This window comes from Varanus komodoensis, unplaced genomic scaffold, assembly GCF_004798865.1.
Source record: "Varanus komodoensis strain SLA01 unplaced genomic scaffold, ASM479886v1 scaffold52, whole genome shotgun sequence".
Lineage (NCBI taxonomy): Eukaryota > Metazoa > Chordata > Lepidosauria > Squamata > Varanidae > Varanus > Varanus komodoensis.
Genome location: NW_025336114.1, coordinates 3,422,450 through 3,445,836, shown reverse-complemented (window position 1 = coordinate 3,445,836; position 23,387 = coordinate 3,422,450). Strand labels below are relative to the sequence as shown.

Here is a 23,387-nt window from a genome sequence, read left to right as displayed (position 1 = left end):
CTGTTTAGGAAAATAAGTTAAATAAAATCGTACCTGCTGTTGCAGTGTTGTTTTGGATATCATTTACAGAAAGGATTTCACTAGTAATTTGCTTCACAGAGTTAGTTGTGTGCAGAGTCAGGGAAAATATGCTTATATTGTAAGACATATCATGCAGATTTGGTAGTATGGTGTAGGTGATGTTGGAGGACTCATTGAAACCTACCTGAATCACAGTTGACATGTGTCTCAAAACCCCTTCTGCTGATCTCCACAATGATGTAGACATGGTACTGATTATCAAAAAGACATGGAAATTTTGTATGTTTGGTATCTTAAGCAAAGTATTTCAGTATGAAATTCTGTAGTCATTTTCCTAAGACTAAGAATTGAAAATATTTCCTTTAGAGTTGACCAGCACAGAACTTCAGTGTAAAGTTGTTTAATTACTAGTAAGTAAGTACAGTGGTCAGTGATAGTGTTGCTGGTTGATGATATGAATAGTAGTCCACCTTCTGTTGATGGTGACTGAGAAATAAACCGAAATGGATAGTTTTGTTTTAATTCTCATAGGCATCTACTGCCTGCTTGAAAACCTCCACTAGGTCTAGGTTCTATGGACTACAGTAGGCCTAGACACATTTTTTTCCTTTAATCCCCCTATGCATATTTACACTTATGCAAAACCTGATGAATCATTCTGGTATAAAAATGTAGCTGAATTATATCTTCTTCCTGTTCACCAATTCTTTATTTCCTCCACTGTTCAAAGGTAAAGATTCCTTGTCTTTATCAGATACTTGCTTAAAATGTATACACTCCCACCAAACCCACTGGGGCTTGCTTGGTGCAGATATGTATAGGATAGCTGTGGATGTATCAGCCAATTCCCAGTAAGAACTCTAGAAAAAGTGCTGTAGTACTAAAACACTCCTTTAGCAGAAGCTATGGACGTCTGTGAATATTAGCTGGAACAGAGTGATTTTTTTCCTCGAAGTGGTAAGAAAATGGACACTCTAGCAATTAACACTAACAGGAGGATCTCTAACTAGCAGAGCCAGCCTTAGGAAAATGGACAGGGCGATAGGGATGAAATGTAAATTTCCTTCCCTACACATGAATTTGAAGTAGAGGGTACTTGGAGAGCAGCGTCCAGTATCTCTTCAGAAATGCTTTTCTCTAGGGGCCTTACAATGGCAGCAGCCCTAAACAAAATCTTTATTTCCAGTCTGCCCTTTGTGTTAGTATTTTAACTTTCAGTTAACTTTTAGAGGATGATGAGAAGCCCTCTGAGGACTAGGAGGGTAAATCAGGAGAAATGTGGTTGAATGTTCAGTAGGAAACATGCAGAAAGAAGTGCACTACAAGGGATAATTAAGTCAAGAAAAGATGGGAGCATGTCTTGGAAAATGACTTGAAGGCAACATTTGGTTTGCCCCTCAGAAGAACAGTATGGTAGTGGCACTTGGAATATTGGAGTGTGTGTGCGTGCTCGCGCGTGCACATGTGTAAAAGCTATAACAGATATTCTTCTCCATTGGGCTGGTGTTTTTGTGGCTCCTACTGTTTTCCCAACCGCTGCATGAAGAGAAAGTGGAATTGGTAGCATAAACAAGTTGTGGCAATTTTGCAAGAAAACAAGTGGAATTGCATTCTGAGAAGCCTACTGGAGGCTTCTAGAAGGGAAATTCTTCAGGGAAACAAGATGCACACTACCTATATGCCTGCAAAAATGCAGTGGCAGTTTTGGTGGTGTCAGTACATTCAGCACCAGGGGCTGGATGTGATCCCTAGTTGGTTCTTGTGGACAGCACTGCCCCCTGACTCCTTGAAGTATCCACCCCTGCTTTATCTATTCTGGATCAGCAAAATCTGTTTGAAAAGCTGAAGTTCAGTTATGGTAATTCAAATGCCAACATCTGTACTTAATGTGAGGAAAAAATGAATTGTGGAATTCTGTGCCTCAGTAAAAACACTGTGGCAAAGTATTCATTTTCAAAAAGGCTTAGATATGAATAGCAAACTATATCAGTAATAGCCAACTGATTCATGATAACTCAGCAAGGATTGCAGGGTCCTGGTTGTTCAAAATAGCAGCAAGGGATTATTTTCCCACTTAAATTAGGTTGATTATATGAATAAGATACTCCCTATTCTAGCTATATTGAGCACAGCTAATAGCCATGAGTAGTTAGGAGAATGGGAGAAGTTCATATGAGATGCCACTCTGTGTAGCAGGACAACAGAAAGAAGTGCAAGCATAGCAGGATCAGTAGTACTATCTCCTAAATAATTAAGTGCCAGCTTATACATGCATGATGAAGGCTATCTCCTGTCCTTAAAATACAGCTGTTGTATGAGGGCTGTTTGAAGTAGCCCTGATGGATGTGCTGCTGATGTATACCAGGTTTCTTTGAGCTTCAGCTGCTTCTTGGCAGTAATCTGGAGATAAACTAATCCAATGTGGCAACCTGATACAGGTAAATTCAGTACTTGCAGTATGCTTCAGTATAATTTAAGTAAATACAGTTCTTTTTGACCCAGCTAATATATAATCTATGTAATTCTAACTCTGTTTTTTCTTTTATTCTAGGTACAGTATAAAGGCATTATGTACTCAGAGTGGAGGTCCCTACATCTTGTAATCCAAAATGATAAGGGTCACACCAGTGTACTTCACAGCTATCCTGACAGTGTGGGGAGAGAGGTGGCAAATGCTGTTGTTCGTCCCCTTGGCCAAGTCTTGAATGCACCATCTACAGTTGGAAGTGAGAATTTACTGAAAACAGACAAAGAAGTGAGTATTCATCCAGAGAACCTGCAGTTCCACTTTTGTTTACATTTAATTGTCAGCGATTTGGCTGTTGTAAGTTAGACTAAAGAAATGTGTTGTGATGCATACATTTGTCTATAACCTTTAGAAAAGCATTCTATGATAAATGCATAGTAAAAAGAGATTACATGCTTTGTTTACTTGCAAACAGGAGCTCTGACTTTTTCTGCTTCTTTGATGAATATTTGCACACTAGAGAGCCAGTGTGGCATAGTGGTTAAGAGTGCTGTACTAGGACTCAGGTGATCTGAATTTGAGGCTCCATTCAGACATGAAGCCCCCGATCAGTCATGAAGTAACATCCTAACCTGTCTCACAGGATAGTTGTTGTGACAATAAGAATGGAGAAGAGGAAACTTGTTAGGTTCCTTTCTAGAGGAAGAAAGGCAGGATATAAATGCAATGTAATAAGAAGGAAAAGTGTCTTATTTTATTCTATTACCTTGCTGGGATCTGTGTTACAATAACAAAATAATATCTTGATCATTCATTCATTCATTCAGTTTTTGTATTCTGCCCTTCACAGTGTCTCAGGCCGGTGATAACATAAATAAGACACAGCATCAAAATAGTATATAAAATTAATGTTAAAAACAATACTAACATTTAAAATGCTGGGAAATAAGGTTTTGGCCTGGTGCCAAAATGAAAACAGCGGGCTCTCTTTGGAGAGACCATTCCATAGCTGGGGCACCACCACAGAGAAGGCCCTTCTCTGGGTAGCCACTCTTCTGACCTTCAAACAGCGCTCCTGAAGAAGGACTTGTGCTCCCGATCTTAGAGGCTGGGCAGGTATATACAGAGGAGGCACTTCAAATATCCAGGTCCTAAGACATTTGGGGCTTTATAAGTCATCACTAGCACCTTAAATTGGGCTCAGACTTCAATTGGAAGCTGGTGCAGATGGTACAAGACCAGGATCATGTGTGCATATTTGCTCGTCCCTGCTAGCAACCTGGCTGCTCTGTTCTGAACCAATTGAAGTATACGGACCATCTTCAAGGGCAGCCCCCCATGGAGCGCATTGCAGTAGTCCAATTAGGAGGTTACCAGACCATGGATCACCATTGCTAGGCTCTGCTCATCCAGTTAAGGGCATAGGTGATGGATCGGCTGAAGCTGAAGAAAAGCACTCCTTGCCACAGTAGTCACTTGGAATTCCAAGGATAATTCAGGGGTGAGGAGCACTCCCAGACTATGCACCCTGTCCCTTGGGGGGAGTGCAACCCCATCCAGAACAGGGCAAAGATCACTTACCTGGAGAGTTGAACCACCTACCAACAGGACCCCCATCTTGTCTTGATTAAGTCTCAGTTTATTGGCCCTCATCCAGCCCATCACGCAAGCCAGACACCGGTTAAGGACAGCCACTGCCTCACCTGGATCAGATGTAAAAGAGAGGTAGAGCTGGATGTCATCAGCATATTGATGACTCCTCAACCCAAACCCCTGGATGACCTCCCAGTGGTTTCATGTAGATGTTGAACAGCATGGGGGATAAAATGGAACTCTGCAGAATTCCATGGCATAACTGCCATTATGGCACAGAGCCATAATCCCCCAGCATCATCTTCTGGAATCAGCTCACCATGTAGGAGTGGAACCGTTTCAGAGCAGTGCCTCCAACCCCCCCCCCCCCCAACTTGGCCAGCCTATCTAGAAGGATCCAGCGCCCTGCTGTTGCAGGACAGCAAGTTACACCATCCCATTCAGATAGCTGTTAGTTTCTCAGTGGCTTTCAATACCATGGTCTCCCTGTCCTTCTCTCTGCACAAGGTCTGTCCCACCACAAATATCTTTGGAAAGAACACAGCTTCAAATCAAAGACGGTGGATTTGGTTTCTCTGATTTTGCTTTATATTATTGGGCTCATCTGCTCATTTGCACTAAAGTCAAGTGTTCTCCTAGATAAGTTTTAGCACTCTGGGCAGTTTTAAAGTACTCATATCTGGGCCCTCTGTCCAAACAGATTGCACTTGTTCGTTGGCATAGGAAAATAAACTACCTCTTGTAGTTACAATGCTAAGAGAAGTGTGGCATACAATAGCATGTCAGTTGTTGTTTCTTCCATGCTAAATTGACTTTAGGGAGGGACCTATAAATAAAAATCGGTAAGAAACCATTCATATAATGGACTTGGTTATATAACCAGATTTTCACATTGGATAAATTAGCAGGAGCTGATTATAACTTTCTGTCTTTTTTCACTCTTCATAATAGATATAACTTGCCCACAATGGCAGAATGGCAAAACATTCACTTCAAACATCTGTTAGAATCTAGTTTCAGCCCTGCAGTTTTTGCTTCCTCAGAGTCTCATCCGCTTTTAGAAATACTTGATAAACATGATCAGACATATGATATGGCTGTGTATCTGTTTCTTATTGGTAAATAAATGTGATATACATGATCTTAAAAACGAATGGAATAATGAATGAGATTGCCCTATTTCATCTAACCAATGGAATTCTGCATTAGCATTTGTTTCAGAAGTAACCATGGATCTTAGGCCACACACACACACACACACACACAAGTTTCTATTTCATATATATTGGATGCCACAATATCCCCTCAATAAAGTCCTGGCTAAGTTTGCTTACTGTTCGAGGTGTGGGAGATACAGGTTAAAAGAAACTCTGACTATGTTTTCGCTTTGGGGAGAAGCTTATAATAAGGATAAATTTAATATTGGAAAACTCTTTATGGATGTACACGTTCTACTTAAATATCTACCACCTTCCTGGAATCGAATACAAGGACAAAATAAATGGATTTTCTGTCCTCTTATGACAGTTAAATTATTGGTTTTACAATACTAGAAGTTTAAACAACCACTCCCAACAATGCAATAGACTGAGGACCTATTGACTCCTTTCTGCCTTTGAATTTGTAGCATTTAGATAACCATCTACACATGGATACATATAGGGATATATGGCTTGTCTTTGTTGAAACTTATGCATAATTACTTCTACTGATAGTAGTATATTTCCTTATATGCATATAATACATAGGCATATAAATTCTATATGTATTTATTGCAACTCATATAGCTAACCTTTATGCAATGCAAACTATTTTTTTCTTTTAAAGGTTTTCTTTATCTTTCTTATAAGTTTCTGAATTCTCAACCAAAATTCATTATGAAAATTTTACCTATATTCATTAGGAAGAAACTACCAAGTGAAAGGTATGTTAAAACATGATAATAAAATTTTCAATTTTTCTTTTCTTAGGTAAAATGGACTATGGAGGTTGTTTGCTATGGACTGACCCTTCCTTTAGATGGTGAAACTGTAAAGCACTGTGTTGATGTATATACAGACTGGATTATGGCTCTGGTCTTACCTAAGGACTCCATTCCTCCACCTGTTGTTAAAGAACCAAATCTTTACGTTCAGAGCATTCTCAAACATCTACAAAATCTCTTCGTACCAAGGTGAGAAGCTGTGGATGGCAAATAATTTCATGTATGTTTTATGTATGTATTATGGCAATTAGCCAAGTTTTTCAGAAAAAATGGTAGTTCATAATGCTAACCAATTGATACATTTATTTTGATCTATTATTGAAATGATCATTCTTGGAAGAGTATGCAACCTAAAAGAGTTTTGCAATTTCTAGAAGATAAATTGTAATAGGTATATAGTAAGAAGATGATCCAAGATACTTGGCATGTTGAAGGAAAAAGGATTGGATTAAATGGCTGCATATTATTTTGGGAAATATTAAAGCTGGGAAAATGATTCTGAAATAACCTAACACCCATATCTCCATCGCTGGATTGCATGTACATCAAAGTTTAACTTCCTTTAAAAATTGTGAACAAATTGTTAATTTTATTGAAGAGAAACCCCCCCCCAGAAAACAGCTATCTATCTGCAGTAGAAGGAGACTACTGTCAGATGAAGGCTGTCAGATAGATATTAAAGTATTTTTCTAAAAATTGTGTATTTTGCACATTTCAAGCTCTTGTTTTTCCTCAGGAGCAGTCTCTTTAAAAAGAGTCTATCAGTCACTCAGCACAATTATGCTTTTTTAATAAGTAATTTGACATAAGGTTAGAAGGAATACCATATTCTTTAGCTGTTACTGTCAAAACAACATAGGCACATCATTTTGGGATGTTTTGTGTTAAACAAATCATAAGTTAACTCATTATGTGAAAAGCTATCTATTGCAGCTAATACAAATCTCACCCACATTAAACATAGATTTGAAATATTGCTATTTTAAATATAATTTAAAAAATCAACCAAGCCTGATATAACCCAACAGCCATGTATAGACAATCCATAAGAGTTCAATAAAGGTCTTGCCTGTTGAGGGCAGTGAAAACAGAAAATTTACTGGGTCCCCTGAGAGCTTCACCATACATAAATGGTATTTCTGTTCTACCTGGAGGTACCAAAACAAACACCAGAGACCTATTGCGCCTATTCCAGGATTCTGATAGTTTGAAAATCTTTTGAGTGGCTTTTCTTAATGCAGTTTTCTTAGATTTTGCTTATGAGAGTTCTGGCTTCCTGGCAAAACCTCCTGTTAAAGAGTTGAAAAATATCAAGAAGAATGTCGATGTCTCTTCTTTTAACTCATTTTTGCCAATTATTTTTGCAACTTGCTTTTTTGAAAGTATAAGTACTATTTTTTCTTGTACAGGCAGGATCAAAGTTCCAGTCAGATTAAACTATGTTTGCAAGTTTTAAAAGCTGTCCAGAAATTGGCCCGTGAGTCAACCACTATGGCTAGAGAAACGTGGGAGATTTTATTATTGTTTCTACTGCAGATCAATGATACTCTACTGGCAGCTCCAACGGTGCAAGGTTTGTCTTTAGCTTTTCATGTTTACCACTTGCAAGTGTGTGCTTTTGGTCTGAGCGTGACCAGAACTTTTTCTGCCATTCATAGCTTCAAGGGAATGCAGTCATAGAGCACTTGATTGATCTTCAGGTTGCTTATAAAGGCCATGGTGTCCATTTTACTCCTTGTCTTTTATTCATTCACAGATACTTTGGACTGTGATTTCCATGTTTCAACCATTTTGTTTTTCGTGATGGGTGTAAGTCCACAATCTCCATAACAGCTGTGGTCAGTTTTACTTCCAATTCAGAAGCTGCAGAAGTGGATGGAGATTGTCCTATCTGTTGTGTTGTAATCTCTTCTTCAGGAAAGCTGGAGTTGGTTGGCAGCTGCAGCTATCGGTTGGCAGCTGTAGTCAAATGTCTGGAGAACCTTGGCTATGCAACTGTCTCAACCTCCACTGCTCCCATGAGTTTCACAGCAGGAAAAATGAGAGTGTATAATAGATACTGTTACCTAAGAGTACTCAGGGCATTTTCAAATGATGTTTCCTAATCCATCAGGCTTCTCTATTCCTGCTTTTCCTTTATAAAAGTCTGGCAGGGCAAGGCTTGCTTAGAGAAGGCTGGGATTAGAAACTTTACAGGCAGGGTGGCTGCAGCTTGTTAATTATTGTCTATTTAATGGTACGTATGAATCATTTACATTAAAAACATTTCTATGTGATGTACAGAATCAGAATATGAGGTCATATTAAAATATTATATATTATGGCCATATACATGATTGAAGACAACATTACCTCTCTGTAAATGCTTGTTCTGACAAGTACATTCCAGTGGGCACTAAAAATGGAGAAGCTACCTGTCAATTTTATTCTGGTAGAGAGTTCTAGAGAATGATCAATGTGCTATTAGAGGTTCTCTTTCAAGCCATAATGGGCTGGACAACCAAAACCTTGGTCACCATTGAGAATGTGTCTCCTGATTAATGCAGCAACCAGACAGGCATGTAGGGAGTCAGACAACTCTTAAGTACTTTGATTTATTTAAGGGTTTTTAAATAAGTATCACCACTGTAACCTAGTCCAGTATCCTATAAATACTAAATCCCTCAGTAATATACTGGCAATGATGTCTTCTGTTACTGACTTCACTGTGGCATTCTGCAGAAATTTCAGCTTCTGCAGTACTTCAGTTCCTGGTAATCCCACAGAAAGCACATTGTAGTACTTCAGTTTTGAGGTTGCCAGTGTATGTACCACTGTACTCAAGTTATGGTTGTCCAGGAATGACCCTGGCTATCCTACTTAACTATTGGAAACACCTGGGCTTCCAGTGACTGTGGAATCAATGGACAATTTCAGGCTATACACCTGATCCTGGAAGGGACATGTAACTCCAAGCAGTTCAGGCAGTATACCCAATTCCTGGACATGGAAACCACTCACCCACAGAATCTCCATCTTGTCAGAATTCAAGGTTGTTTTATTGGATCTTATCCAATCCATAATTGCATCGAGTTACTATTTTAAGGATTATATAGCTACTCTTGATTTTGATACTGCACAGAGATAAAGCTGACCATCATCAGCATAGGGATGGTGCTTCATACTTCAGATCCTCTAATTATTGCCTCCAGTGGCTTTTTAATAGACAATACACAGCATTGAGCAACATCTGCTGACTATTTTTGTTTTAACTACCCTAAGTGAATTGGTATTTTGGGACACCCCATTCTTTACATCCCTCCATTGTGAGATTTTTTAAACTTAGTTTTGCTATCTGCTTCCTGTTCTTTAACCACTTACTCAGTCCATAAGATGCCATGGATAGGACATTTTGGAAAATTTTGATTCATAGGGTACTCATAAGTTAGAGATAACTTAACAGTATGTAACAGCCCATAAAAAATCTTCTTACACCATGACTGCTAGGTTTGCTCAGAGTTCTTTCATGCGAACTGTCAAAACTCTTTTCAGATTCCAAGAGTTGTAGTAGATCAGGATGGGCAATTAATTTTCCTATGGGGCCGCATGAGAAACTTTGACAGTTGTTAAGGGCCGGACCAATACACTTACAGCTCTGCTCAATATATATCTCTATAAAAACAGTAAATGAAACATTACAATGATACAATGAAAATGTGGAGCACAGAACAACACTATTTAATGAATATTCACAAAAACATTAACATTAACATTACATGAAAAGCAATAAATTCAATTCAGTTTAGCAGATCCTTCAAAATAAAAGCAGTGCAGTTGTATTTCTTGCATCTATATTACGACGATATATATTTGCATTGACTTTTAATTTGCCAGTGACCTCATGTGGGCCAGTCAGGGTCAGCCATCAGGCCGGATGTGGCCCGCAGGCTGTACAATGCCCAAGTCTGTAGTAGATCCTATGTAGTAGATCCTCGCTATCCACATGATTTTTGACTCTCTCAAAGAACTGTGAAATGTTAGGGAGACAAGACTTAGCTTTTCAGAAGCCACACTGACATTTCTTCAGCAAGATTTATTCTTTTACTTCAGGGGTGAGCAAATCTGGGAGACCATTTTTGTTTCCCAGCTCTATCTTCACATTCCCCCAAATAATCCTTTAACAGTTTTTAAAATTATGCTCATAGTAGCTGTGGATTGTGTATATAGCTCACAAACCATATACTGCACACTCTTGCTTTATATGGACGATCACTTTATTTTTCATACTTTCTACCAGTTCACTCAGAATGTCATTAAGCAGCTTGGTCTCTAATTTTTAGGATCCTCTAGTGATCTTCTTTTATAAATTAAGACTGCACTAGACAGTTTCCATTCTTCTGGGGCAGAGGCTAAACTTAGGGACATATTTCATGTGTTTGCTAGAAGATCAGTAGCTGCATATTTAAGTACTTTGAGAGCTTTTGGATGGATGTCTTCCGAACTTGGTGACTGGTTGGTTTTTGATTTGTCAATAAGGTTATCTGCCCTTCATCTTCTGCACTAAAGATGGATGCAAAGAATACATCTTCTCTACATCTTTTGCTTCTTTAGTAGATTATTTTCACTTTTATTTATTTTATTTATTTATTTAAAAATGTGTATGCCATCCATTACTGTCGTCTCTGGACAGCTTACAACATTATTTCAGAACTTCAGTAAAATAAGGTAAATTAACTATTCTACACTGAACATCATTAAAATAAATTAAATAAATCATTTCACAATTAAAATTACTTTGTGTTAAAATATTGGCCAAATAAAAAGGTCTTGACCTGGTGCCATAAAACATATAATGACGGTGCCAGGTGGCCCTCTCTAGGGAGCACATTCCATAGTCGGAGCACCACCGCAGAGAAGGCCCTCCTTCGAGTACTCTGACTGCTGGCCTCTTTCAAAGAGGGTTCCCGGCGGAGGGCCTCTGCTGCCAGTCTAGGGCGGGAGGGCATGTAGGGAAAAAGGCATTCCTTTAGGTATGCCCCTTTATGCCCCTTTTGTGGGTAAGATTTTTTCTAAAGAAAGCTTTTTTTGGCAGTTTTCTGGATACCATGCTAGTGACCTTTTAGACTTTGCAAATGTCCTTCTTGACCAACTGTATGCAGTGTAGCTAAGCTTCTAGTGTTTGAGTAATCTCCAATTGTTATGGAGGGATTTAACTCTCTTAACTTTCCCTTTGTTTCCTCTTTACGAGTTCCCTCATTTTTGAAAAAAATGTTTCTGTTTAAAGTCAAAAGTGTTTGTATTGAACTTGATTGACAATTTCTGACTAGTTGGTACTTCTGCTTCCTTCACCAGCACTTGCACTTTGCATGACACAAGGACAAAACACTTGTGGGGGCTGCTAATGGTGCCTTTGAAGGGAATATTGGGGTTGGGGAAGGTTGAACAGACCCTCAGCTACTGTTCAAATTAAAACTGGTATTGGCAGCTTACAGTAACCCCCATACACTTTTAGTGGCTGCTTTAAAGTTAGAAAATACTCATTGGGAGAACTGTTAATGCATTTTCCATGTTACTTCTGTCCTGGCCCTCTGTTTCTGAAAAATAGAAGCAATTATTATTTCCTTTCTTTTCTTCTCTGGATTTTTAGCCCTTATTGCAAGCTTTTTTCATCTGGCAAACAGAAAAAATGCTCTCTTGTCACACTTAAAACTGACTCTTGTGTGCTAAATACATTGATATGGAATTTGCACATATTTCTAAACATAGATGGCCACTGCAGTACAGTGCTAATAAAGTATGTGAGCCAGTATGCAGTAAATAGTAATTGTAGTTGTAGAGCTAAATGCATGCGAGGTAGTTCATAGATAACAAACTATTGTTTGACAATACATAAAAGATTCCTTCGGAATCTGGAAGGTTCTCCAAAGATGATGATAAAAAGATACTGTACAGGCACATAATTTTTTTTTTAAAAAATCATTTGCGTTGTTCCTTTCACAGGTGGTATTGCTGAGAATTTAGCTGAGAAACTGATTGGTGTGCTGTTTGAAGTTTGGTTACTAGCCTGTTCCCGGTGCTTTCCCACTCCACCTTACTGGAAAACTGCCAAGGAGATGGTAGCTAACTGGAGGCATCATTCTGCAGTGGTGGAGCAGTGGAGCAAAGTAATATGTGCCCTTACTGCTAGGTAGGTAAAAAGCTATTCTTTTTTCATACTTTGCTTTGATCCTATAAGCTGATAATACAATTGAATTTTTAAATTTCAGAAGAAATGTTTTAGAAGATTGCATATAACCTCCCTGCATTATGCTTCAGTAATTGGGCCTGGGGTGTCTTCTGTTCTTTCTCAAATGAGCTGCTGTTGCATAAGGCTTGATAACTTGTGAATTCATGACTTCGCTTTTGGACTTAGTTCTCACTGAAGTGTGAAACTGCTTCTGGGAAGTTACACTTCAAGTCAGAACTCCTATGATTGAATCTTCCCCATAATATTTAAGAATCACTTGAAACAAGAAGCTGACGTTTTGGACAGAAGCTTTGGTAGAAAAGGAGTATGCTAGCCTGAGACCAGAGTCTCTTTACACCTTAAGCTTCTGAATAGGCATAATTATATATTCTGTATCAATGTACAGTATTGTATACGTATATTGTAATATGGCTTCTGAATGGATGGATAGGAATTTCCATTAGGCCTAGCTAGGTGTTCTTGAAATTGGTGTATTAAAAAACTATATACAGCAGATTAGGATTTGGGAGAACATTCTATGAAAAATGCTTTATTTCTGTAAACTTCATCTTGTCTTTTACAAATGTAAGGTTAAGCTAGGTTAGACAATTGTCAGCACTGGGGACTTAACCATTTGATCAAGCACTCATCTTTTTGTGTTTCCTCTTTACTAGAACAGGCATCAGGACCATTATGGCAATTCTGCTTGGTCTAAAATGTTCAAGAGATACGTCATGAAATTTAGAAGGGTGAAGCCTAATGAAGGATAATTAATTAGGATTATCAGACTTCAGTAATTGCTTGATATTTGTAAGAAGTTTATCAGGTGCCTTCAGTGAAATGTAGATGCATTACAGATAACCAGGCAGAATGAAAATGTGGAGAACTATAAATGCATTGATAGTCTGACATGTCCTCCAGATTGCTGCGTTTTACGTATGGACCTTCATTTCCACCCTTTAAAATTCCTGATGAAGATGCCAGTCTGATTCCTCCTGAAATGGATAATGAGTGCGTTGCCCAGACTTGGTTTCGCTTTTTACATATGCTAAGGTACAGTGCTTAAGAAGAAAACATGTAATACTTCTCACATGTTTATCCAAATCTCATATGTATGAGTCCTTGATTTGTTAGAATACCTTATCCTTGCTTTGTAAGGAATGTCTAATATTAAAGAAGGCATTAATTCTAATTATGCACCCTATGTGTAAATGAAAAGAATTATTTGACAAAGTAACTTGAATTATTTACCTTGAGCTAAGCACTTGGTGTCTTATCCTGCAGTTTGTCCCTGAAGTTCTGCTGCCAACTTCAAAAAAAAAAAAAAAAAAAAAAAATCTGTAGTTCTTCGCATGCTTCAATTTTGTTCCCTTCAGATACTTAGCAGCTTTCCACCTAGCAGTTCCACACACTGAACAGTCTAATACTCCATCCCTTCCCATTCGTACTTCAGTGTCTTCCTGCCTCTACTGTTGCATGTTCTTTTGCGATACTGTCTCATCTGTTCTTGCCACATGCAGACATCATGTGCCCAAAGGCTACTATAGTTAATTTGCAGAACACTTTGTCACGCATCAGCTGACTACTACTCTTACAGACAGATGCTGTCAATTTTTTATAAGCTTTTGGAAAACTGGGAACACTTTCCAGGAGTAACTTTATAGGTTTTAGGTCAAAGATGAATAAGTACTTGGATAGCATTTTAGATTCAAAAGTGGAAAATGTGATGATAAAATTATATGCCTGTCTTGTTAATTGATTGGTCTAATATTAAATTACTTGTTTTTCCAAGTCAGTAACTGATGGCATAACCTTTTGGATTCTTTAAAAGATCATTTTGCTTTAATTATTCAGTGTATTATTATTTTTGTTAAACAAATTATAATAAAACAATGTCTTTTTATAGCAATCCTGTGGATTTGAGTAATCCAGCGATTATAAGTTCTACGCCCAAATTTCAGGAACAGTTTCTAAATGTGAGTGGAATGGCTCAGGAATTGAATCAGTACCCCTGCCTTAAACATCTGCCTCAAATATTCTTTCGTGCTATGCGTGGGATCAGTTGCTTAGTGGATGCATTTCTAGGTAATACTCCCCATTCTTAGCTAATAAGATGTTGCTTTCATTCTTGTAAATAATGTGGTAGATGTTAATGTTTCATATTGATATATTTAATGCTTCATATATTTCTTTGTAGAACAGGTTGTACACAACTTGATGGTCTCCTTGCTATTTATCTATGCAGCTAAAATGCATTTTATTTGCAACAGTTGGCAGCTGATGAACCCTAGACCAAATTTACTGCTCAGCTTTTGTGCCATTTGAGTGTCTCCCACATCCAGTCCCAAAGTAAATACATAGTACAGATGAGTACCCTCTGTAGCAGTGGGGCATGTGCAGCATGCTGTTGGTCTTTAGCCCACAAATCCACTTTCTGACTAGTGGGTTCTAGTCTTGGTGAAAACTTCTGAGGAGTAGTTACTAATATGCTCAACAAAATGCACTAAAATCAATCATGGTTCCTGAATGTTACCTCTAATGGAATTTTTAAAAACAATTTGAAGTTCTCTTTGTAGTTAATTAAAACAGTTGCCTATTTTCATATGAATCCATAAATATTTTAGTAAACATTACACACTTTATTTTCCTGAAGAACTGCTGTTTGGAAATGTTTCCACTATGGTGCATAATATAGTAGCAATATACTCTTTTTTTCTCTAGGAGTTGCTGTCATTACAACCAGTGGGTGTGAAAGATTACCCTGTTATGGTATTAAAACATGTTTCATTCTCCTGGGTGGAAAAAATCTGGGCAGAAGGGTGATGATTTTCGGATTGGTTGGTGCTTGAATAAAATTTGGCAAGCTGCAGCATTCTATCGTGAATAACAACCTTTCATTAAGATCTGTTTCCTCCAAATGAAAAAAATTAAGTTTGGAATGCCATACACATTCTTTTAGTAAATTAGATTTGTTGCAATATTTCCAGTTATGTATTTTTACAGGTAGTGTAGCTATTTATATGAAGAGAGGAGGGTTGTTATTTTTAGCAAACCACCACTATCTAGAACTTTAATAAACCATCTAATCATCTAATAAGTCTCTCTCACTGTAACAAACATGCAGATGATACCCAAGTTGTGTTGCATAATCATAATGACTTAGCTATGTCAAAAGCTATGCACCCTGTGAATGATGAGGTCTTGCAATTGAAAATGCCAAGGAAATTGTGCTGGAACACAAAACTTACTTTTATGTAGCTCATAATCTCTTCTAAAAACAGCCTATTCTTGTTGTAGCTTTCATAGTAAGAGTCCTGAAAATATCTTAAAAGATTTAGAAACAGGGAAGAAAAATAATCTCATTCTCATTTTTTTTCCATTAGAAGTACTCATGATTGCTTTCTTGCACTTCTTACATTTGAGAGTAACCATAAAAGAATGGTGTTGGTAAAAAGATATGTCTGTTTACTGTAACTTGCCTGTTGTGTTCATTAACATAAAATTAAAATTATTGATTAAGAGTGCAAGACTGGGACTTGGGAGATATGGGTTCTAGTCTCTGCTCCACCATGCAGCTCACTGGGTGACTTGGAGCCAGTCACAGACTCTCAGTTCAACCTACTACGCAGGATTCTTGTTATGTGGATAATATTGAGAGCGGTAGGAGGAGAATGAAGTAAACTACTTTGAGTTCTTTAAAGACAACAGATGGAATATAGACCTAATAAATAAATAAAATGTTAGTATCAGGCATTTTCCAATTGTACTATTTATTATTTATAACTATTTACCTGTTATATTCAGTAGTAAATGGCACTGGACTGTAAAGAAGTAGGACTCTTTAACAGAAATACAATAATCTGATATGTGTGATCGTACAATTTGGAAGAAAACTATTTAAAATTTGTTGCAGTATGGGAGAGTTGCCCTTTATTATGGTGAAACCACAAATGTCATATTAATGTCATTCTTCATATTTAATATCAAATTTATATTTGATAATAAATTAAAACCTTACATCTTGGATTGTTTCTGTATAGCAGAATATTGCTTCTTAAACTAATAGCACTGTTCCTTTTCAGTGGTGCTAATTATTGTGCAACTAAGTTGGAGGAGTACTGGCAATCACAGACCTGTAAATCGTTTCTGTCCTTTTATTAATGGAACTTCTTTTGGATTTTTTGCAGGGGTATTTTGCTTGTAGATGAACTGTTGAAACTATAGTATGCATTTAAGATTTGAAGATTGTAGGTATTCTGGCAGTCCATTGAGTTCTGGATACATTGTGATTAGTGTTAGCATAAATTATATCATTCTAACACAGGCTACCTCCAGAATAATGCCAGCAGCATTTGGTAGCACAGTGGGCTTCTCAGGGAACCTATGGTTCCAGCAAAACGTATGGGTAGCTTACACTAGTGCAACATAATTTGCAATGGCATAAGTGCTGAATCAGATAATGAACTTTAGGTAAATCTTTCAGTCTAAAACATTGAGACTTAGTTAAATTTCGGTCTTTTTCAGGCATGGAGAATATATGACCTCCACTGGATGTTGCTGGGTTGCAGTTCCCATCAGCATTAACCAGTATAGCCAGTAACCTGTATATGCAATCCAACAACATCTGGAGAGCCACACATTCCGCACTCCCAGTCCATATGTTTATCGTTTTGAAGATGAATTGCTTTTTACACTCTTTTAAATTCCATATGAGAAGTTTTCAGATACTGTACCTACAGACCGCGTCCTGAAAAACTGGACTTGAAACAAAACTAGAGCCTCTAGCCTTGCTGGCTGTGTGCTGCCTCCTTTACCTGAGGTGGCTTGCCTACATACATCAGTTACTGTGAATCATGGCCTGGTGTACCATGCACCCATCCTGCTTGAGCAATCCTGTGAGCAGCTGGTTTTCCACACTGTGTACAGAGTGCTGGACTAGATGGACCTTTGTTTTTCTTATGTTCTTAATCTAAAAACATATATACATACTACTTTCTGTTGATAGTGGTCTAAATGCTGTAGTAAATGCTTCATTTCATATTCATTCTTGTTGGTAAAAAGCACCATGGCACAATCCAGTTAAGAGGAATTAGTTTCATTTGCATAACTTTCATATATCTCCAGTATGTTTTCTCTGTACTTACCATCCAATAATTCTCATTAATGTTGCAGTTTTTGGTTTGCTCACATGTTACCTGTATTCAAACAGTGACTGTTAAGTAAATGTGATTGGGGATAGGATCGAAGGGCATATACCTTATTTAGCTTGAATGTTACTGGATTTTTAAAATAGTAGTTTGTGCTAGAACAAAGTTCAGTTAGGAGCCTATAACACGATTAGGACAAAAGTGGCTTTCAAACAGTCTTTGTTACTCTTTGCTTCCTGTTGGTATGGTTAGTTCAAGAGTGTTTTTTGTTCACCTAATATAAGCAACAAACTTCTACATAGTTAATTCAAATACTCCCTTTCATCACTTTTCAATCTTAATAGAAAAGTTATTCTCAAAGGAAGATATTTTTAACCTTGGTACTGGTTTGGGAGGAAGGTGTTTCTGTTTGCATTTTGCTATTTAAATACTTGTATAATATTGAAATTGTAAGTACTTGATGCTGAGAGTCATGTAATATTTTTCAGGAATTTCAAGGCCTCGAGCAGATAGTGCTCCACCCACACCAGTGAATAGATTGAGCATGCCCCAGACTACTGCTGTCAATACAACTCCACCTCACAACCGAAGGCATCGAGCTGTGACTGTGAATAAGACAACAATGAAAAATAGCACAGTAAGCCTCTCTGCTTAGTTGCACAATGATATTACATGTTTTGCATAATACAGATGATAACTTTTATTGTCTGATGTGACCCAAATAATAACTATTTTAAACTCTAATTACTTTTTTTTAGTGATAAAGGTTTTTTTTAAGTTCTAATCTGATTTTTCTCTCATTCAAATAGGCTAGTACTGCTCATGCGTCCAAAGTACAACACCAGCCATCCTCCACTTCTCCATTATCTAGCCCAAACCAGACCAGTTCTGAGCCTCGACCTCTCCCTGCTCCCCACAGGCCAAAGGTTAACAGTATCTTGAACCTTTTTGGATCATGGCTATTTGATGCAGCATTTGTTCACTGTAAGCTTCATAACGGAATAAACAGAGACAGCAGTATGACTGGTAAATATTCCTATCAAATCTGTATACTCTCTTCCTCCTTTGCTGAATTTTCCTACCTGCAAGATTAATATATCTGGCTAATTAAAACTAAAATCTGACAAAGCAGCAGCATGATTAACTAATGTTAATCATATAATATTGTATTCTAATATAATCTAATGCCATATTCTAATATAAATAACATTCCTCTTTTAATCATAGGATAAAGAGCATTGTTGTTAAATGTAATTGCTGTATTTAGATCAATTCCTGAGCAAATATTTCTACAGATACTAGATAGTCTTTTCGCCCAGCATATTAGTATAGAAAATTTGATAGAGTTGAGGAAATTGCTTTCTTGTCTTTTAAAAGCATTAATTAAAGAGCAGCTTTCCTTATGATGAATTCCTTTGAGAAGTTATTTAGGAACAAAGGCAAGTATAACAGGATTTGTCTGAGTTGCTTTGTTTTCCTTTACTGTTGAGAAATGTTATCTTAGTTTTCATAAAAGCCCATAAGATAAAACATATATATTCCAGTGGTTAGTCAAATATTTTAACTTCAAGGGTTCTGTAAACTTGTAGCTTTCTACACCAAATTTATTTTTCATTTTCTCATTGTTTTCCTGGTTTCCATATTCAGAACTAAAACTATACATGACAGAAATGATGCTATCTACTTGGATTATGTCAATTTGGGGAGCTAATAAAGCTTGTCATCATAATATGCCAAAACTTATTTTCTGGCTGCTTAATCAAAAACTTTCTAAGTGAAAGAATGTATAATATCAGGGAATGAATGTAGAGTTGGGATTGGTCAACTGCAAATACAGCTAGCTTACATTAGTTCATAAACATCATATAGGCATTCTATCCTTCTACTAAATGGCATTTCTAACCATATGAGATGTTCTGAAGAATGTGATTTCATTGTTACAAACCTTATATCACAATAGTTTGGCTGCCTTTAGGTAACCAAAGCAAAATCACATATGTTGTGCCCGTTAGAGTGTATATGACTATATAGATCTAATAGAAATCAAATTACAGCCTCATTAACTGCAAATTCTGGGATTGAAGGAAAAATTGTTTATGTGAAATTTCCTTGGCTGATCTGTTCATTCTTTTAGAATCTTGATACATGATTTCAAGTATGTAAGACACTGGATTGATTCCAGATTTAGCCATACCTATAGTAGATCCTTTAAAATCAATGGGACTTGTTAGTCCTGACTAATATGTCCCATTGATTTCCGTGGAATAAGTTAAAAGTAAAGTACAAATAACAATATTACATTAAAACCAGAGTTTCATTCCCTAGCAATATGGAATGAAACTGAAAACCTATAGCTTTAGGGAGGTGCCTATATAAGAGCTCTCATAGCTATATTGTTTTTCTATGTACTAGGCATGTTTCATTACTTTGAATTTTGATGCAATATTTATAGTTATCTTTTCAGCAATCAGGTTAGTAGGACATGTAGCTTTGTTATTGTTGAACTGAAGCTTAATTTATTGCTGCAAGTCATACCCACTCTGCAGAGTATTTTCTAATAGCTTGTAGTTGTACTTTTCCTGTCTAATATGAACTGTTTTTTCAACAAAGGTTAGCTTGAGAAAGGGTTTCAAGGCTGCTGGGAGCAAAAAGATTTTGATAACAGCATGCAAGTGAAACAACTCCCCCCCCCCCAAATTTGTAGTTCACTGACTTGAGTGTCTTCAATTAAATGAGTTGCAGTGCTGCACTCTGCAAAGCTTGGAATGCTAGATACATAAAAATGCCTTCCAATGAAGTAGTCACCCCAGTCAGACAACTATAGGCCTTTTTTACATGGGCCAATCTAGAAATTTCAAAGGAAATCCAGAGGTATCTTTGTTCCAGGATAGATCATCAGGTTAGAAAGTACTGCCAGCGTACTCCATGTTGGTACCTATTGCTCTATGCAGCACTACTTTCTTGTAAACATAGTTTTTGTAATGCTTATTGAACTGACTTATTTCAAAATAAAGTAGGAAACCTTCTTGAGGTTCAATTTCATTACTGTGAGTCAAACTGTTGATCTGTTTGTTCAACTCCATTCTGAGTCTGATGAAAATTTTTAGAAGCCTAAAGCTACCCCTGAGTTATCTCTTATCTGTGGAACCTAACATGGACAGATTCTCTGTCACACAGCTGCAAGATTCATTTAGTGTTCACTTGTCTTTGAGCTTGTTCCTCTATAATACTCTTGTGCATAGCCTATGTTTCTTGAATTTTTCTCATGTTCCTATTTTGAATTGGTTTGCTGCACTCTTTGCTCAGATAGATCTGTGGCTTTGTAGACCTAGTTGAAACTTAATGCTTTGTTGAGTGCCCATTGAAGCTTTCTAACTGGTTTCCATTCTGTGGCAGCTCCCATGTGAGCTTCCACCTGGGACATCTGCACATATCCTTGTGTACGTCTCAGAATCCTAAGGAGCTGTGCTTTCACTGCTATACTTGTTCATGGGACAAGCTGAGAGACTACAGCATAGTGCTAATAATTTCTAGCCAAATGTATCTACATGTCCACACTCTTAGGTAGCTCCTTTCCTCGACTCCTTCCTTTAAATTCCCTTGGCTCTCTCCATGCTTGTTACATTCCACAGATGAGTCAGCTACCTAGAAAAGGTTCCTCTGGTAGACTTTACCATAGCCCTGGAACACATGGGCCTTCCAGTGTACAGCAGCGTATTCTGTTGAGGACAAGGCACCTGCCACTTCCTCAAGCATAAGGCAGCTAGTGTCACACCCTTATCATTGTTTTCTGCCTCAAGGAATGAGTCCCTGGCAGAACCGCCATTTTCTAGCCTTGCAGAAGTCTCAGGCTACAAAATTTGGCAGAAGTCCTTTAACAGTCAACTCCTTCAGAAATAGTGGCTTCAGCCACACTGCAGGTCTTCTCAGCCTCCATAAGGATCTATTTACCTACCTGCTGAGACAGCTAGCAAGACCCACTTGCAAATGTTCAAGATCTTTCTTTCTGCCATGATCTTGCCACCTATAAGCTTTGGATATCAGATCTGAGTGGAGATCCCTCCATTCTGAATTCACAATCAAAAATCTGGGGGCTGTAGTAGCTTGTGACTGCTGGGATTTTGTAATTAACCATGAAGTTCTTTGTTTTACCCTCCTTATGAAACAGGTAATTATTCCTACACTAACTTTATTCATTCTTTTTTCTGATACTGCTCTAAACTAAGATCCTTGATGTGGTACCTTTTTAATTTGTGAAGTTTTTTAAATAGATAATGAAGCTGGGAGGCTGGCATATTGCAAAGTGAAGCACTGACCCCCATTGTCATCTTTATTACCAAGTATGCCTGCAAGCCCCACATAAACGTCAGTGGCATTTGTAGCAAGTGGTTCTTTTTTATTTTTTATTTTTATAAAGATTTTTATTACATTTTTTAAACTAAAAACTTCAATCATTAAATACATCAGACGTACTGGGTCAGCCCCTTATAATGTATCTTTTTAACATGCTATAATCAAATTCAAACCAATTTATAAAAATTTAAAAACATCTTTAAATCTAAGCCAAGTCCCGTTTCTCCAGCCAATCATAAAAAAGAACCCAAGTTTGATAGAAGTCAGTATCTTCTTTCTCCTTCAGTAATAGAGTCAATCTGTCCATTTCTGCACAGTCCAGAATCTTTTTTAAAATCAGTTCCTCAGTGGGTAATTCCTCACTCTTCCAGTATTGAGCAAGCACAGCCCTCGCCGCTGTGATTAAATGTAGCATCAAATACATTTCTTGTTTGCTAATATTTTCCGGTATGGTTCTTCTTTTTTAATTGTGTCCATTCACACAGAGAAAATGAACCATTATGCTGAGGCTTGTTGGTTAGGTTTGGTAGGGGTAGGTATTTTGCATATGTACTGTGGTTTTTAGAGAGTGAGCAATCTGTTTGTTTTAGCTCATATGTGGTATGTGCATTGGTGGGGTTTGTGTGCATAGGCTATGTTGTGCCTGGATTTTTGTCTCTCTGTGTGTATGAGTTTCTTTAAGCAGCTTGTCTTCTGTGAAATTGCTACTTTGTTGTGGGGCCAAAAATGTGATTTGGCATTTGAGGCACAGAACCTACCCCTGCCTTATAGTTAGGTTCCTGTGTCAGCTGCTTTTCTTTTAGCTTCACCAGTTTCCCTTTTGCAAATGAGGTGCTTTGTGACTGGCAACACCAAGCATGACAGCCAGCGATTTTGTGAGTGAGCCCACAAGACTTTCAAAATTTCAGTACTACTCACCAGCTGATGCCATTACAGATTGAGGTCCCTGTTGTACTCAGCATCCCAAGTCCTATCCTTCCCTTTCCTTAGTCTCCTTCCCACACCTTATTTGGCAAATTATAAGTTCCTGCAATCTTTTATGTTCTCTGTTAGGAATAGTCTGCCAGTCTACTGCTAGGGGGTTGGTATACTAATCTAGCCTTCTTTCTGTAAACATTTAAGGTAAAGCAAAGGTGTGTGTTTTTCTTTCAGTCTCTCAGAGTTAGGTAATTTCCCTATTTTTCACAGTAAATTGCAAGGTTTGGTGTATGCCCATTACACCATTATAGTCTCCGTCTCACATTGCAGATTCAGGTATGCTTGTAAAAAAGTCATTCAGAAACAAAAGAAACATAGGGTACTTAAAGGGACCCTTGATAAAATAGCTTGCATCTTATATATTTGTTTCAGAATGCTTTTCAGTTTTTTAAATTTCAAAGTGGGTTAATCAAAATAATGGCAAATATGCAATGAAACCAATATATAAAATAATAAAACAAACATAAATAATAAAATATTTTATTAAAATTCCCAGGGGTAGCTGGCAATGCTAACAGTCAAGAAAACTCCTAGGCAAGCATCTTCAGTTGCTGGCAGAAACACTCACCTCTAGGAGCCATTTGATCTCTGTGGAGAGATCATTCCATGTGGTGGGTGCCACAGTGTGGATTATTTGAT

General features: G+C 37.5%; 1 protein-coding gene across 6 annotated transcripts in view; it reads left to right on the top strand.

The window, feature by feature from the left end:
• RALGAPB (Ral GTPase activating protein non-catalytic subunit beta) overlaps positions 1 to 23,387 on the top strand; it is a 92,529-nt gene that overhangs the window by 21,767 nt on the left and 47,375 nt on the right. For 3 of the 6 annotated variants that reach the window (XM_044447627.1, XM_044447625.1, XM_044447631.1), the window contains exons 1-9: positions 2,313 to 2,459; positions 2,573 to 2,776; positions 6,052 to 6,254; positions 7,475 to 7,638; positions 12,045 to 12,231; positions 13,192 to 13,323; positions 14,177 to 14,355; positions 17,906 to 18,054; positions 18,227 to 18,443. In XM_044447627.1, the coding sequence (XP_044303562.1) occupies positions 2,591 to 2,776; positions 6,052 to 6,254; positions 7,475 to 7,638; positions 12,045 to 12,231; positions 13,192 to 13,323; positions 14,177 to 14,355; positions 17,906 to 18,054; positions 18,227 to 18,443 (1,417 nt within the window). In that variant the 5' untranslated portion in view covers positions 2,313 to 2,459; positions 2,573 to 2,590. Of the gene's footprint in view, positions 1 to 2,312; positions 2,460 to 2,572; positions 2,777 to 6,051; positions 6,255 to 7,474; positions 7,639 to 12,044; positions 12,232 to 13,191; positions 13,324 to 14,176; positions 14,356 to 17,905; positions 18,055 to 18,226; positions 18,444 to 23,387 lie in introns of those variants that run through there. The other 3 variants (XM_044447630.1, XM_044447628.1, XM_044447626.1) reach the window with 2 other exon arrangements.